Source organism: Cottoperca gobio, chromosome 9 (genome assembly GCF_900634415.1).
Source record: "Cottoperca gobio chromosome 9, fCotGob3.1, whole genome shotgun sequence".
NCBI lineage: Eukaryota > Metazoa > Chordata > Actinopteri > Perciformes > Bovichtidae > Cottoperca > Cottoperca gobio.
This window is the reverse complement of record NC_041363.1, coordinates 15622718-15640962: the sequence shown is the minus strand read 5'-3', so window position 1 is coordinate 15640962 and position 18245 is coordinate 15622718. Positions and strand designations below refer to the sequence as shown.

The 18245-nt window shown below is 41.4% G+C and overlaps 1 protein-coding gene across 1 annotated transcript in view; it reads left to right on the top strand.

The window, feature by feature from the left end:
- fbxl17 (F-box and leucine-rich repeat protein 17) overlaps nt 1–17875 on the top strand; it is a 201253-nt gene extending 183378 nt beyond the window's left edge. Inside the window, 2 exon segments of the mRNA XM_029440323.1 lie at nt 634–776; nt 15684–17875. Of these exon segments, the coding sequence (XP_029296183.1) occupies nt 634–776; nt 15684–15821 (281 nt within the window). The 3' untranslated portion in view covers nt 15822–17875.
- Nucleotides 17876–18245: the final 370 nt, after the last annotated feature.

Below are 18245 nucleotides of genomic sequence, written 5' to 3'. Positions count from 1 at the left end.
GTACTCTGCTGAAAAATAACTGAAGACAGTATTAAGGAACAACGTGTGTGTGTGTGTGTGTGTGTGTGTGTGTGTGTGTGTGTGTGTGTGTGTGTGTGTGTGTGTGTGTGTGTGTGTGTGTGTGTGTGTGTGAGAAGGTATGCACAAATGCTCCGGGGTGGAACGAAGCCCCCAGACACTGACAGATATTTGTTTCGGTGGATACTCTTTTCCCTGGCACTATGTTTCTGCCCTGGCAGCCGTAAACACACACATACACAAGCAGAATTAAATCATACCCTGGCACGGTGTCATTGCCTTTCAGTGATGTGACTCATGCCAACGCTGTAATGGATGAATCCTGCAGCAGTCTGAACAAACGTGTGTGTGTGTGTGTTTCAGTTTGTTACCCTGCGTGTGTGTGTATGTATATCATGGTTCAAGGTGTTGTGCAAACATTGGAATATGTGTCACAGCTGGCCAGATGACTTGCACTTGTTTCATCTCAAATTTCTGCGTGTCTCTTTGGGAGGCTGATGCTGCCACATTTGCATGAGAAATGTTGTCAGACTAACACCTTTTCTTGTTTCTCTCCCTCCCTCCTTCCCCACCTCCCTCCTCATCCCTCTCTCGCTCTTCCTCCTGTGCCCACAGCTCTGATAGCCATAGGCCAGTACAGCAGTACCATAGAGACGGTGGATGCTGGCTGGTGTAAGGACATCACAGACCAGGGAGCCACACAGATCGCTCAGAGCAGCAAGTCCCTCCGCTACCTGGGCCTCATGAGATGTGACAAGGTAACAAGGCTGAGCCCGTAATGTCTGCCGCTTTCTGACTTCCTGTCAGTACAATACAGTATGCTTGCAGCACAACATTTTCGGGGGAATTTGAGGAAGAAGAAAAATAATTGTCAGATTAATGATAATTACCTTTAGTCGCAGCTCTATTTTACTTTTATTTGTGTGTGTGTGTGTGTGTGTGTGTGTGTGTGTGTGTGTGTGTGTGTGTGTGTGTGTGTGTGTGTGTGTGTGTGTGTGTATACATGCCTGTGCACATATCTGATTGCACACCTGCCATTGTAAGCAGAACTGGGTAATTATGCCATATTTTTGTTATCAGAAAAAGAAAAAGAAAAGGTGTATTATTAATAATACATATTAAAATAATTGTATTAATACCATCATATGCAAACACGTTTTAAATCCAATATTGCCACGAAGCAGTCCTGCTCAGTGTTGCACATATTGCCCGTTACACCCTGATACTTTAAGGACATACTAACCTTGATAATAATGGTATATGAAATTGTCTGATAGTTTCTGTCTTGTTGTTTATGCGCACATAGTCAAACACATACACATGAACTCTCAAAAGACCCAGGCTAGGGTAACTGGCCAATACAAATTATCCAGAGGAGCGCGCGTGGAGTAGCTAAGCCACCGCCGCCTGTGCTCAGTGCATCCATGTGATCAGCCGGTTGGGTGATAAAAGAAGTAAAGTGACACAATAACCCCTCTCACACTTACTTGCCTCTGGGTCTAAGGGACAATCTTTTCAAAGTCACCCTTAAACTCTCATCTGGCCTCTTACCCATCCAATCACCAACCTGATGGAAGCACATTTAGTTGTAGTGCCATGGTAACAACTCCACCCACCTCTCCAATTGGTTCAGTGGAGCTCCTACCACACAGATACATCCACTTAGTGTGGGATCATTCAGTCTGACATGAGTGGGATGAGGGCAGTGAAAGTGAACATCTGCCTTAACTGAGAAACTTTAGTCTGTCCTGATATTGTACAGCCTGTGTTTCTTGTACTGTAGCCTGATACACAACACAGGTCATACTCCCAGTGCATGTGGGCCTGCATATGGTCAGTGTAAGTTTTAATGAGCCTTTTGTTTTCAAGCTTAATTCTACATCTGGGTTGTGGGCTAAAGAAATGTAAAAAGCCCCGTGCTGTGTAGTAAAAAGTGCAAGTAGAAGTTGACAGGGAAGTAAAGGAGCAAAGAGAGATTTGACCTTTTTTACTGGGTTGGGAACTCATCATTTTTATTTCTACATTATAAAATCAGTGATATCTGCGTGCCGTGGCCTCGAGGTTGACCCCATGGATATTTCCGATAAAAATGCCAGCCCGGAGATTGTTAAGTGCGACAAGAACATTGGTGTATCATATTTATCTATTTATGCTGTAATGAAATTAAAACATACGAGGGTACGACACTGACCCCACATGTAAGATCTCAGTGAAGAAGCGGCGTACTCAATTCACATTATTACAGACATGAATGTGTATCTATCATATTTATCTAAGAGTAATAAAGAGTAACTGCATTACATAGCAGGGGATCACTTAGATTCCATTTTCATTTAGTTCTCCTCTGCCTCGCCGACTCAGTGACCCTACAATCGATATCTACAGCCATGCTAATAAAAACCTGTTCTGGAATGACCCACATCTTTACTGAAATAACAATACTTCTTATGTTCTCTCAACAATATGGCGTCACGCTCCTGCCCTCCCAACGAACACAGTCACCCATCCCTCTGCCCTTATTTATCTTTCCATCTCTCTTCAGATGTAATATTCATGCTCATAATTTCGCCCAGAGGATGGAAAGATAAATAATTATTCTCCCTCTGCTCTGAAGGGTGGGGGGGGGGGGAATTTGGGGATGACAGAGCTAAATAAAGCTGTAATTGGTGCTATTACAGTTGTAATGGAGTGTGAATCGAGCCGAGAGAAGAGTTTGACAGTTTCCAAGGTCAGGTACGTTAGCGGCTCTGAGTCACAGAATTAATTCACTGCATGTTTGCCCCCTTCACCCATTTCTCTGTTTTCAATCTTTCCAGTCAATACAATTGTATTTAGCATTGCAAATGAGCCTGGAGTACTGGTGAGCATTGGTCAGGCTTGTGAGGGAAAAAGACCTGCCCACGGCAGCTCCTTTCTATGTTGATGTTGTTGTTTTTCATTATGTTAGGCGTGAAAGGGAGTTACAGTGGATGAAGTCAGAGAGAGGAATTACCAAGTTTTGCTCAGAGGGAAACAAATAAACCGAAATATGTTGTTATTACTGAGTTCCTGGTGAAAATGAGAGCTACAGAACGAGTTAAAGAGGTAAAAAGGTGAGAGGCAGAGAATTAACCATTCTCCTACTCATCTCTCTCTTCCACTTCATCCCTCAAACCTCCTGCCCCTCTTGTGATTGAGATTCGCCTCAATTAAAGATTGGTGCTTCTGTTTTCTTTCTAAAGTTTAATTAGAATTGTAGGCATTTACCATTTAGGCATTTACTGCGGCTGACACTCCTCTCCTGAACAACTCACAGCTACGGGCTGTTTCATAGCTTCGTCAAGGTCACTTGAAAGGATCATTATTGGCTGTTGTCTGATTTAAGCGAGTGGCTTTTCTGTTGTACAACTGGCGCTTCAAACCCTTAGCCACACTGCTGCTTCACTTCCTCTCTTTGCTTGAGGAAGTCAAGTGACTATCTGATCAAATTAAACACTAACAAGTTCTTTGACCACTGCTGTGAGAATTTAAACAAATGTTTCACAGTGGTTGTAATCCGTGTTGCACGCTGTGTCTCGTAAATGAACCAAATAAAAAAAATATTTTGCAAATTAGTTTTTTGTATTAGCAACACATTCAATTTGGTCGTAATTTTTTTTCTGGTTTGCATTTGACATTTCAGCCTCTAGCAATGTTGTATCATGCTTTATTTGTGTATCACAGCAGTAAAATCCAGAGGCATGTCCAATTCAATCTCAGGGCAAACTAATCTCATCTCTGCACTTAATTCAGTTCTGGGAAAACGCAGAAGCTCGGGGATAACTCTCAATTCCACAAGGTTCCCACATAATGAAAGTCTTGTGCAAATTACTTAAGTTTAGATTTCTTTCCGCCACAGCGTCTTTTCTTTATGTTGACAAATCCATTAGATTTTTTTTCCTCATGCCTCATTTTATTAAATTCTCTATTGTTTAAAATAAGATGCAAGGCGTAGCTTTCTCTATGCATCTCGTTGTCTCCTTCTTTCCTCGGCCCAGTGTTGACAGCATGAATGACCAGCATAAAAGGTCACCAGTACTTCTGCAGTGAAGTACATATTTCTTCTGTGCTCTTAGGTTGTTCAGCTGTTATGAAGATTATATTATATGATAAAACAGCAGGGGATTCCAGGCAAAACTACTTCAGTGTAGAATGCCTTCTCTAGATTTGGAATCTATTTTCACTCCGCACGACCTCCATTTGTTTAGCTAAGCTCCAGGATCTGCACACTTGAGGAACCATCTCAATATTTACCCCTTAACCAACTACCGTCCAAGCCAACAGACTGTAGCTAAGAGGATCATTGACAAGTGGTCCCAACCTGAAATTATTTTGCTTTGCGTACCAACTATGAATGTTTGCGTTGCAAAAATAAATTGTTTTATACACTTACACACAGCGGTCTGCTTTGGCAAGTGGTTTAGTCCTCGTTTGAGCTGTGTTGACAGTGTTTGGAACGTATTGCAAATATTCCAAAGTTAATATTTCCCTTACATGGACTTTGCTTGGTTTCAGTTCAGGATGTGTATAATGCAGGAATTTAGTACAAATAACTGCAACACAGAGGTAGAATTTCACAGCAACATTAAGCACCATACATTCGGCTTTTTAAAATAAATCATGGTTTGAGTTTCTCTCCCTCCCTCCGTCACTTTCTTTTCCTTCTCCCCCCCACAAAGCTTCATCCCACACTAACTAATGTGGAGTTAGGTTTCAGACCGGGTCCTGTCAGTCTTAGACAAATACAGTCTTGCGATAACCTTGACACACAGTGTGGACAACCCAGTCAGCTCTCCGCCTCAACAGCGCAGCTCGGCCTGTGTACATTTGTTTTGAATTGTCAAAACGCTGGGAATTTTAATGTAACAGCTTCCCTGAATGTCACAGGACTTAGAAAGTGTAGAATTCATTTAAGAACTGTTAACAGGATCCATCTGGCTCTCCTCATGTGGAGCAGTGTGAAGGATCGATTTCCTCCGTCACAGTTTATACAAACGTGCTTCCGTACTGTATACATTTTACTGCCAGGCAGCCTGACTTTTGTGTCCACTGCCATGTGGACTGATATGAAGAATTTGAGATTTATTTTCTTTTTTTTTAACTCTGTACAAACACAGACCTATGCAATCATAGATCCAAGTGAAGTCTGTTTGATGTCAGGATATTTTTTTATTTAGACTGTCCTTTTAGTAGCTGGGTGATATACGGTTTTAATAGTAAGGAATGTGCACGTTTGTCCCAATTACTTTTTTTTCCTTTCCTGTCTGCCTGAAGGATTTCCTTTGTGTCTCAGTGTGTTTATACATGCTCAAATACGATGTGTCTGTGTGTAACAGTGTGTGTTCTTTCCGGCAGGAATTTATGTTATTTGCTGTTAACACGGCTCATAATGGAGCATTGAAATCAGAACCCCTCGAGGCCTGGGCAAATGGCGTGCCCTGCCTGCCTCAAATGATTACACCCCTCTGCCCTCAGGGCCAAACGACCCTGTTCTGACCAGGGGAAAGAATGCGATTGATCCAGACTCACCCAAAAATAATCAAATCAATTCATTTCGCCCGCATATGTAAGTGCGTGTGTCACCAAAATGCCCGGCTCCGCAGTGAGTCTACTGTTAAATGTTAGGTCCTCTCTGTGGGAGGACTTCATCCTTCTACACATACACAGACGCAATGAAATATTATCTATTAATACAGGCTATGCTTTCGAGTGGTGAAATATAGTGCACTTGCGTCACAGTTCATTTTCAACTAAAAGTGATAGCGATGTAGTAACAACATGCTGCTCGTTGGACTGAGCAGACACAGAGACGCTGAAACAGAAACGCATATATAAATAAGCCCAACTCTAAAGCCCAAATGCTAATGATGTAACGTTTATAGCTTTTTTGCTAACCACACAGTTAAGACGAGTGTCCACTCAAGAGACAGCGATGCAGCTGTAAGCTTTATTGATTTGTGCAGAAACACTGTCCAGTGTATCAATGGTGCTCCTTATCCTGACACTGTTTTCATATGTTTCCTATTTGTGTTAAGATGCTGTTTTGTATAATGGGCCCGACTGGCCACTTTGAAAATTTAGAGCCTTCATTCTCTGTTGATGTATCACTTTGGGGATTTTGATCTTTTTCAGACTCAGTGGAATGTTTTCTTTAGACGCGTTTTCACAGCTTGCTCAAATGTACTTATTTTTCCCTCGCATCCTCTTTCTTTTCCTGTCCATTCCCTCTTTCCTCTTTTCCTCTCTCCTTTTTTCCTCATCCACCTTTTCTTTTTTTTTTTTGTTCCTGCTTCTTTTCCACTACTTCATTAGCGTGAAAACAAATGGGAAGTCCAGGTTGTGAAACGGAGAGGGAAGCAAACTCACACCGTCAGCACGAAGCCGTACTAGGAAAATAATGACACTGACTGCTACTGGCCCCTTCAGGGACAGCTAGTGGAGAGAGTAAGAGTTATCATAGTAATGGAGGAGATGAGGGAGGGAAGGAGAAAGTAAAATAAGGGGTGGCCTTGAGGTTAAAAAAGAATGAGAAAATTATTTAACGAATGACAGAAAGCAAGAGAAAATAAAAGTAAAATTAGATGAAAGGAAACAATAGAATGAGTGCTGGCTATTCCCTTTACAAATGGCTCCCGGAAAAATGTTTTCTGTAAGCAGTTTTGAAGTGTGCTCCCATTACCTGAACTGAGGTGGAGCGGCGTTTGGGGAACAGGTATGAGCATTGCTGAACCCCCAGATAGAGCAACCAGACAGACCTTGTTAAAAGAACAGACATCCCAATCAATAAAGTCGTTCCACTGGTGCATCCAGCTGCCGGGGACTATACACAGATAGGCACGGCACAGCAATTTGCAGACATAAACAAGGGCCTAATTGTTCAGGGCCTGGAGGTTTAGAGTGAGGAAAACAAAGATGAAGTATGGTGTAGAGTTAGGAGGCATTTTAACTCTCGTTTAGGAAATGAGAGTTTGAGAGTTCGGCAAAACTTTCTTTGATGAGTGTTGTTATTGTGAACGGCAGGGGTTCTTAGTTTAAAGGCTCGTAAAGCAAAGGGGAATTAAGAGAAAGCCGCTGCATGCACAGCATCAAGTGTAAGATCGGCAGGTTCTCTGGTTCCTATTTTCCAGTCTTTGGTCAGACTTGAATGTTCAAAGTCGGGAAAGTAGTTTGAAAGAGTCATTTGCTATTTGTGCTTCTCAGTGTAATCTTGGAGTCTCATCCCACACAGAAGAGCTGTATTGATTGGCGGTCTTAACTGAAGCCGCCTCCTGATCATCCCTTCATCTTGTTTCTAAAGGGCAGGAGCAAGGGACAGTGAAGGAGAGAGGGTGAAATAAAGTGAGACATCGACAGAGTTCACTGAGTATCTGAAGGGAATCTCAGAATTGCCCTTCAACAAAAATCTTCCACACACGCACACGTAAACCTGACCTCACCTGGCTCACATACACTCACATAGACACTCATGCGTTTCTTTGCCTCCACCTTGTCCTCACTATTTTTTTTTTTTACCCCTATTCCCTCTTTTTGCTTCTCCCTCCCTTACCCAAGGACAGCCAAGGTTGTTTGAATTTTGGATGCTGCTCACATCTTTTGTTCATTCAATTAGTTCATTCAAGTTGCCCCCCTGTCTTGTCTTTCAGCCTCCCCTCCCCCTTCCTCCTTCATCCAGTGCTGTTTACCCATCACAATGGAGGTCAACATAATCTCATGGAGTCATGGACAGACAGTAGACACAACTCAGTGTGGCCTGGATGCTCAGACTTGCCCATCCTGATATGTTTTTGAGCAATAACTAACGTCTGGCTCAATATGTTTTCTTCCTTCTGCCAAGCATTGAGAGAGACAGCAGGAGGTCACAGCCCATTTTTAGCCTGCAGGCGTAGTGTCTGGCAGTGTTGGTAATGAATTAGCTATTTAATGTTAATGACAATGTCGCCCCCCCCCCCCTCACTGAATGTTATGTCTGTACAGATTAAATACATCCAGTCGAGCTTGGAAAATGTTGCGGGGTATGGATTAAGCCTCTGATTGATGTCCAGCTTTATAATGGATAGGAAACAGAGTAGCCGACGGATGTAAAAGCGTTTTGCAGAGGGAAAAGTGTTGCCAAAAAATAGGTGTCCCTCTGACCAGTGAACATTTGAACAATTGTTATCCAAGAGCAAAACAAAAACATCGATCATGCTGTCAAGATATGTGCTCGTACTGACAGAGAATGTAACAAAATGTTGAAATCCGTGTACACAGTCTCTTTCTTTGAGCTTTTAAATACAGAAGAACTTGGCTTTAATTGCAGTGTTCTCATTTTATTTTACAAACAAATAACCCATAATTCAGAATAGTCCCTCTCCAGGAGTGTCCAAACGTTGGGCTTACAGATGTGATCACAGAGTTTGTCTTGCTTCCCTGTGAGTCACTTTGAACAGTCCGCACTTCTAATTCAAGCGCTCCTCGCTCTAAAGAGTCACTATGAATTGTGTATCACGGTGTTCTTTGTAAGGACAGGGTCAAGCTGTCCTCATTCTTTATTTATTCTGAAGAACAAGAGTCATGCGAGGCAAAAAAAAATTAAACACAGTAGCTCTGTTGTGATTATCTTTAAGGAATTCTGCTTGTGTCTGACCTCCAGTAAGCTGCTCTGGAATTTGTTCCAAAAGTGTGTGTGTGTGTGTGTGTGTGTGTGTGTGTGTGTGTGTGTGTGTGTGTGTGTGTGTGTGTGTGTGTGTGTGTGTGTGTGTGTGTGTGTGTGTGTGTGTGTGTGTGTGTGTGTGTGTGTGTGTGTGTGTGTGTATGCGTGTCCACTCTACTGCATCGTGTTGTTTGCCATATAAAGAGGAAGAATGTTATCTTTCTGTTGTCTGTTATTATCTTATTTTGTTTCTCTTTGCAATGTTTTTAACACTGCCATCAGTTTGAATACTGTACATTAAAAGTATATATGAGTTATTATTATTTAAAAGTTGAGCAATTGCTAAAAAAATCTTAAACAATTTTCTTTTACTGCATTTGTGATATTTACATTTGTGATATCTAAGAAGGTAGAAGAGTAGAAGTCTTCATTGGACTAAATGTTAAGACCCAATCTGAAACAAACCTGTGGAAAGCACACCCAGACCCAAATTGATTAAAAGAAAATAATATTAATAGACATAAATAAAATATCTTTCAGGCAAACATCTGAAAGGGACCTGAGGACAGTCAGACAAACAGAACGTCTCCTGCACCACATGATCAGAGCTAATAGAGACACCACTTGGATACACTCAGGTGTTTGACATATTGACCCACACACCTGATACCTGCTGCAATAGAATGGGACCCGATTACACTGAATATAATTTTGATCCAGACTGATTTGGGTCCTTGGCTTTGGGAACTAGGAGACATGTGAGGACTTCTATCTTAGAGCACCGTATCCTTCATTTTATTGGATGATATTAATGTCAAATCTATCATACAATGATATGATACAACTTACTTATATTCTGGTGACTTTATTACACTTAATTTGAAGTATTAAATGCAAAAGAAATACACAGTTATGAGTATAATTGCTACCAGAATATCAAATCTAACTCTAAGGCTCGCTGGTTCACCGTGTCACCACAACACCTCCCATTTTAATTAGCTCTGTTTTTAGTTCTACCACTACTAGATGTAGCTGTGATAGTGTTTTACTGAAACGAACAAATAAAGTGTGAAAAGTCTCTTGAGTTATGGAAAGTTTTCTTCCAGTCTGCCCAGATAAGAAGGCCGGCGTAGAAAGAGGGATTGGGCTGAGCCTCGTACACATTCCTGTAGTTACCTTTGTCACGCGTGATGGAGTGTGGGGTTTACAAACCTGGCCTCCAGAACCTCTTTCTCTGACCCTGTTCAGTTGAGCCCCAATTCCTCTGTGTGTGTGTGTGTGTGTGTGTGTGTGTGTGTGTGTGTGTGTGTGTGTGTGTGTGTGTGTGCGTGTGTGAATGTATGCACTGACACCCTGCTTTTCAGTTCTGCTGCTGTCTGATATTGTGCAGGGATGAGGGTGTGTGAGCGGGACCAGACCTCAGTTGTCGCAAGCGGTGCGGTGCCTGACCTGGTTTTTTAACGGCACATTCAGAGCCATGCACTGCAGATCTCTGTGAGGGTCGCTTGGCTTCCTGAGACAAAATCAAAATATTTGAGCACAGGCTTTCCTCGGTAAAGAGCAGTCTATTCCTTAAGCTTCGAAGCCAATGCATCGATAGCTCATTTAGAAATATTGAATCCTTCAGAATAAGTTTGTGGCAACCTCTTTTCTGTCCCTTCCACTTCTGAAAATCCTCTGCTTCCTTTTTTTTTCTTTTCCATTTGTTCCTGTCTCCCTCCTTCCTCTCCTTCTTGTCAGAGACAGAGAACTATCTTTCAGTTGTCCAGTTTAGAAACTTTACAACGGGGGCTTTTCCTCTGAGCAGTTTAAAGAAGGCTATAAATCTGCCTTGTTTAAATCCAGGCTTGTTTAAGCTGCCTTTTACTAAGACCTGATGCACTGCATTCTTCTGCTGCCTAAACAGGCTTTTTAAACATTTACCTCAAATGTATTTACTGGTTGACTGATAACACTCTCTACATGGAAGTAGACACAGAAGGGGGGTATTTGTCTCTTTTTATGGGCCTGGGACTTGCAATGGCTGCCACATGGCCAAAGGAAATGTATTAAGAGGAAAAAAGAGCCTTGAAGACCGGTTCTAAATTTAATCTAAAAACAGATTAAATAAAAAGAACTAGGACAATTTTTATTGATAAAAAATAAGCATTTTAATGTTAAAAGAACCACCACAACAAAGAAGGTATCTTTGTTTTCTGATATATAAACGCATTTAAATCCAGTTTGAAGTTGTTCAATAGCAACAGTCAGCGTAATGTTGCTTTTACAGGTTGATTGTTGCTGCATATAATTTAGCGCTCAGTGGGATTGAGATATTCAGAAAGAACGGAGACCATATTGTTTTTTAGCCTTGTACTACCTCAACTCTCCCTCTCTCTTTATTCCATTTCCCTTCCTTGATTGCTAGGAGCACTCAGAGGGTGTTCTCACCACCCGGTCTTATATGATATGCATCTTCGTGTTTGTGTATGTGATTATCGATTTACGACCCTGTTCTTCTTTTTCCCACTGACAATGTGAACTGCTGCTGCATTAGTCATCTTTACGACCTGTTTTACTGCGCTGCTTACTAGGGGAAGGCCCAGCGCTTGCGGTAAATGTGTTTTTTACGTGGTGATAGAGTGCATTTGCATCTGAGGATCAGACTTAAGAAAGATCTCACTGTTAAGAAAGACAGCACTCCATGAGAGAGCAGAGGTCAGCCCGGGAACTCGCCGTCACGTCTAAACGTAGAGGAGCGGTTTGTCAACAGCCGCTCACTCACACACAACCCCATACACTATTCACGTTCACTGTACAACATGTCCAAATGCTTTTTTTTCTGAGCAGCATATCAGACGTGCATCTTTTTGTTTTCCCCTCATCTCCCCCTCTCGCCCTCTTGTAAACCCTGATGACGGCACATTACCCGTCAGCATGCATTACATCGCACTTAGATCCACAGGGCAGCGTCTTTGAAGTTAAAATATCATAAGTATAGGCCTCGCTCTAGATAGCTGTGGCTGCGCTCCCAGATGCTTCTCAAAGATTAGAATCATCAGTGAGTAGAGATCTGCTCTATCATATGGCTCTCCTACAGACTTGGCAGCAGGTCGGGAGGAGGGGCTACACAGTACAGTACTGGATCAGGGCTGCATAAAAAGCCATATATCTAAAGCACCATTCCCGACACCAGAGGCCCCAGTGCTTTCCGATAGCTTTTTTTAAGGCTTATGTTGCCTAGCAACAAAATATCGTTAGGCGCAGTTTTACCCAGTAACAAAATTTAACTCTGGGAAGAAACAGCTGAATCACCAGTTTTCAAGATGTCTGTGGCACAACTGCTGTAACCAGAAGACTCCCCTCTCTGCCAGCCAGTTACCCACAGCATTTGGTTTGACCTTCATGTCTAACATCAGCTCTGAGCCGCAAATACCTTGCAGGTGTGGTGATGTCATCGCGTCTCATTCAACATACCACAGAGCCATGCAAAGGGCACACAGCCTTCTTCTGGAAGAAGGATTGTAGCGGTGAACTCTGGGAACTTGCTTAAAGAGGGTTTCTTTTACAGAAGGCTGTTGTTTTAAGGCCTGAAAAGATTTACAGTAACCCAGTTAATGGATGCTGTGATGTATAAATGCCTCTGTCAACTGATTTTCTGTCAACAAGATTTTCTATCCACCGGCAATACATTTTTTTTTTTAAATGAGCATAGTCATAAGTCAATTGAGGATGCCAATTAATTAAAGCAGGTACATTGAGTTTCTGTGCTGTGTTGTATCCATTTAAAATTTACACAGGCTTGGATTTGAGTGATGGTAAAATCTATTTTCTTTCTTCAACTTGATTGCCTTTTTCCCTCTGCCATAATAAGATGTTTGAATTTTAAGTATTTGATGCCTATTGCATGTGTCAGTAATTACATTTTAAAACTTAAAAACAACAACATCAAACTCACAGTCTTACCAACAAGGTCAGTGCAATAGTTATTCCTTCCATGATTTCCATCAAAATGATCTTGATAGAACTCAAACATTTAGCGTTGACGCAACCAGCAATTAGGAAATGATTCAGCGTTTTGATTGGGAGACATTTTGTGTGCCATGTTTGCTCAGCAAGTGAAGCTGCACTAAATTAGCATTAATGAATGTTATGGCCTCCCATCAGTTTGACAGTTCTATTCTTTAGATCAGTTTTAATTGTAATTAAGCTCTGATTAATGAGCTGGGGGATGTTTCATTCTCTTTTCAAGAATATAGTATAATATGTTATGAAGGCAATCAGGGGTTTGTCATTTTATCTTCTAATGAGACTCAGCCATATGTCATAACAAACTTAACTTGTTTCTGTAGCAGCAGCTTTTGGAGGCCTCGGCTAAGCTGCTCTTCTGCTCCTGCTTTTGGTCCTCTGTGAAGGCAACGTGCGGCCATCTTTGCAAGAAAACTACAGGTGTTTGTCTGTGGAAAAAAACAGGTGTGGGGTCGCCCCTGTAGCGTGGGGCTTAAAACACTGATCATGAACCGCAACATCCCCGCTTCAAATCTGGCCGGGCCTCCATAGTTTCCTGTCATCTCTCTACTACCGCTATCTCATAAAGGCAGGAAAAGAGAAAATAAATGGAAGACTAGGAGTGAGGGGGATCCAACATAGCTTAACAGCTCATGATCTTTTTGGGATCAAATATCCAAAATGACTTTGTTTGCCAGTTTGGTCAACTTTACTGCTTCACTTGTTGAGTTTGATCTTTTCTGTACAAAAGGGAATATTGTGGCCTTGTCAGTTATATAATAATAACAGGAATTATTTATTCTTTATATCCTGACACTGTTTTATTCATGCATTAGCTTTACTAATGAATCCTTGATATTGGCACAGAAAGTGTTGCTAAAATGTTCTAATTTCCACTCTTAGCCACTGATTTAATGCTCCTTTAAGAGGTTGAGATGTCAGAGTATTAAATTATTTCTCTGTAGTCTTTCTTTTCAACACTGACTGGAGAGTGAACTGAGGCAGGACTGTTTTTGGCACTTCTTCTCAGAATAATCTCACATTGTCTGATCAGAAAAACAAAAATAAATGAAAATAAGACAGTTTGACCCTGTGGTCTTGGTTTTGTGTTATTTTCCCTGTATTGACAGTACCTTGAAAGAGTCTATTAAGCCTCTGTGCATTGGCCTCAAGCATCTGAACTCTAGCTCACTGTTTCTTCCCCTCAAAGGAAAGGCTGTTGTTGCCTTTTAGTCTTCTTGAATTCACTTTTGCTGTGCAGAGTTTCCATCTTCTGTCTGTGACCTGAGAAGCATCGGTGGGCTGCTCACTCGAGCACACTTATTTCTCTCTCATTATTCTGTTGGTTTAACCTAACTGTGTCCGTCCAATTGTTTTCTCAATTTCTGTCCTTGACAAGGAATTCGCTGATACCTGCCACTTATAGAAATTGTGTTCAATGGAGAGATAGAAGGAATTAGACAGAAAATGACAAGCAAAGCAGATCATACTCTGAGCAAGAGACAGGGAACTCTTACCCGGCAACACTTTTCTTCCAGAAAACCCAAAAAGCCAAAGGGCTCTCGGTCAATGAGCTCGGGGGAAAACTGTGAAACACTTTGTCACTGCTTTGGCAACAACTGATGACTGTGTGCTCAACATGTGTGTGTGAGTGTTTATACATCATTTCCCCTGGAAAGTGTCATGCTCGCGGGTGGGCGGGGGTTGGTTCTGGGTGGGTTGCTGGTTAACCCCTCGAGGTCTCCAGGGTTGCTCTGCCTCTGCTCTATGTCAGATTCTCAGGCTTTCTCACTCTTGGCTCTCGGAGACGGTCTGGCAGAGTGTTACACTGGCAGAGAAGTGCGGGAGTGGCTATTAGCTGCTTGTCTTTCGAGTCCTCCGAGAACATGAAGGCCTCATTAGCCTTGTGAGCTCAGCTGTCCTCTGGTGCTAAACCCATCGCCATAGTCCAGTTGTGTGTGTCCGTGTATATGTGCATACATTATATGCTCTTAAGAAACTGCCTTTCCTTCATATTAGTCTACTACACTGCCATTTTGAAAGGGAACTAACTGTGGCTCTGATTATCTTAATAAGGCATCATGGGGCAATGCGGAGACGGTTGAGAGATTTTTAAATTACTCCATTCAAATTAAATAATTAAAAGAATCTGCATTTATAAGACCTAAGGCATTATTTCTGTTACATTTATTTGGTTATAAGCTATATGTCTCTCTTTAATACCCAGGACTCCCTGGAATTCTGCTCTGATGCTGAGTGAATGACTTAAATGATTCTGAAATAAAGTGCTTGATTGACTGATGATATGATCAGCGTGTTAATGTAGGGCTGGACAATGGGCCTAATTTATCACGTTCTTTAATAAAGCAGCATTAACTCCAGATATCCATTTTATATGATTGACTCAGACTGCTGATGCATGCACATACATATTTTTCCACAGAACAGGGGACTGGAGATTTTCGACCTCCATCTCTTTCATTGGAAACGTATTATTAAGCAATCTTTAATGGTATGAAAATGAGGAACGATTACAGCAAGAAAAGCTGTTTCAATGTACATATGGGCAGCTGACTTGAAACTGGTCATACTGTAATCAAACAGGACAAACGTCAGAAGTGACACGTTAATTCTCGCCTTTGGAAACAGCCGTTGAAAATAAATACAAATCTCAACACAAGATCCAGTAACCCGCTTGTATCTCAGCTTTCCGCCGTATCACAGGGTCTTTATCAGCAGATGGAGGTGTATATATTTAAACTTTCCGCCATTATTTTTAATCCAATGTCGAGGACAAGTCCTACAAGTGCTTAGAATAATGGAGAGTTTAAACATCCACAAGTCCGTGAAACCTGAACATCTGCTGATAAAGACCGAGTAAGTGGACCTTGATTTGCCAACATCCGCTAATGTTTAGAATAATAGTTATTGTTACATTTATTGCCATTGAGGTGAATCTGATCATCATGTTAACTGTGTGTGTGTGTGTGTGTGTGTGTGTGTGTGTGTGTGTGTGTGTGTGTTGCAGGTAAACGAGGAGACAGTGGAGAGGCTGGTGGTCCAGTACCCTCACATTGTTTTCAGCACGGTGATGCAGGATTGCAAGAGAACCCTGGAGAGAGCTTATCAAATGGGCTGGAGCCCCAACACATCAAACACTTCGTAGCTCTGCTGGATTATACACACACACACACACACACACACACACACACACACACACACACACACACACTCACACACACAGCTACACAGAGGTCCTTTTTGTGTACAGACACGAATACACAGTATTTTGCAGAGTCATGTTTGCCTCTCAGCCACTGTTCAAACATGCATGTGAACAAGTAGCTACACGCTCACAGACTAAGGTCCAGCTCATCAAGAGTTTTATTTGAAGCAAATCTCCCATTTTAATAATTTAACTAAAATACGGGCCTCATGGTAATTCATAGTTAAGTGAGACTCCTACTAATCAAAGGTTATGAACAACAACTTGACTGAATCGTTCTCATCGTCATTGTCAATAAGTCAGATTTCATCCAATAATATAGTGTACTTTCTTTGACCAGAACCTTGAGTGACTAGTTTGTTTTTAAGTGAGTGTCACTCAGTTGATAGAGTATTAAGCCTCATACATTTTAAGTCGTCCGTGTCACCTGGGATGGAGCGGAGGTGAAGATGCACGAGGTCTGGTCTTGATCACGTGAAAAAGATCCAAACTAACGCATCATATAATCAAAGACATTCAGGGATGGTCGGACAAGAATAGTTTTTAATGAGCATGGATTAGAAAAAAGGTTTGTCGCCCCAGACGGAGCCGATGTTCCTTAGCACTGCGTCCATATCGACCCTCTACAGCGTTAACTTCCGTCAAACTGAACTCCACTGCTGCAGTCAGATCGCTCAAGACGCAGCAGAGACTTAAGGATCAAGGGAGACGACATCCCACGTCTTCAGACCCGAAGACAACTGAACTGCCAGGGCTTCAGACCTCACTTGAGGCACTTTGAGAAATCTGTGATGTTTATTTTGTCCAATTAGAAGATTTTGTTCCTTTCTTGGATGTTCAGTACAGTGTTAAAGGCATTTGTGGACTCATACGCGTTGAGATGTTTGACGAGGCTCCATTTGAAGGACAGAGTTCTTTGCTGTGACTTAATATGCACATTGTCATGGTACAGAAGAAAGTTCAAACCCCTGGAAAATTCATGGCAGAATAACAGCATTGATTATTTCTCAATAAACTGCATGTTTACATTGAGATCTTATTTTTTCTTTTCAGAGACATTATCTACAGATGATCTGACGTTGAAATGAGCCTCTGTATGACTTGGGAACAATGCTGATTTTTAAACCCATACATAGATTTGGGGTTGACTGAGCATCGACTTGAGTCGGTGCAGAATGAAATCAAATAGTGCTTGAAATAGAAGTTGCCTTTACTTAAAATCCCTGGGTCATGTTATCAGAATATTAACCACAACCACCGTGATGACAGGTAAGAGGAAACGTTGCCTTAAGTGGTTATTGCCATCCAATTAGCAACCAGAATTTACTGAAGAAATGTTTATTTGAGTTTATCTGATACCATATTCCCAGAATTTGATCTGATGTATACGTATAATACTGTGTGGGATTTACTTAGCCTAATATTGGTTTTGAGCATATACTTGTAACATTAGCTATGTAGCAATGCAATGAGGGATTTATCTTTCTTAGTGGTGTAGGATATAAAAAAAAAAAACTGAAAAAATCTGGCTTGGGCCTATAACCAAGGGCAGGGGAAGATGCTAGGAGATTTGGTTGTTTTTCATCTATTCTATAGAAACTCAGTAGTGTACAGTTAAAAAAAAATAAATGCAAATAACCAGGGTATTTTTCTATGGTGTGAACCAGCTCTGGGCTCAGCCTCCACACACTGTCACTCAGACATGAACAATAGCTTACTGAGCTTAGGGTTTGAGTAGAGCGGTACACTTTCTACAGCATATACATAGAGGTTTCAGACAATTAAAAACACCTTCATTTTACCCTTGTCAGGAATTGTAGGCTTAAACCAATGGAGAGTTTCTCCCTCGGCCTTGTTTTTGTTCAGTTTCTGTTCTTTTGTAATCCCCATATGCACTTTCTTCTCTGCTAGATGTTGACACACTTGATTCCTGATTTGTTAAGGCAACCGTAAATGACTGGATTTACATAAAGATGAATAAAACACTACTTCAAGCTTTTTTTCTCTTTTCCTTTTGTTTATGTGCAATTGAGGCAGGAGAAGAATATTCAATATGACAGTGGAATACTTTTCCGCTCATTTTACATAATGTGCTTAAATATCTTTTGCATGTTTTTCTAAGACTTTTTTTTCACATCCATTACATTTCAACACAAAGACCACAATGACTATAATGGTAGACATGGAATTTGAATTCAACACAGATTGCATCTGTATGCTCAGGTAAAATGCAAAAAAGAACACCAGCATGCTAACCATCAGAACCAAAGGCCTTGGAATGTGCAGGTATGACGCCGAAGCCTCTGTATTGGTAGAAATAAAGATGTTTTCCACAGATACCCATGCATTGTTGTCTTTTCTATT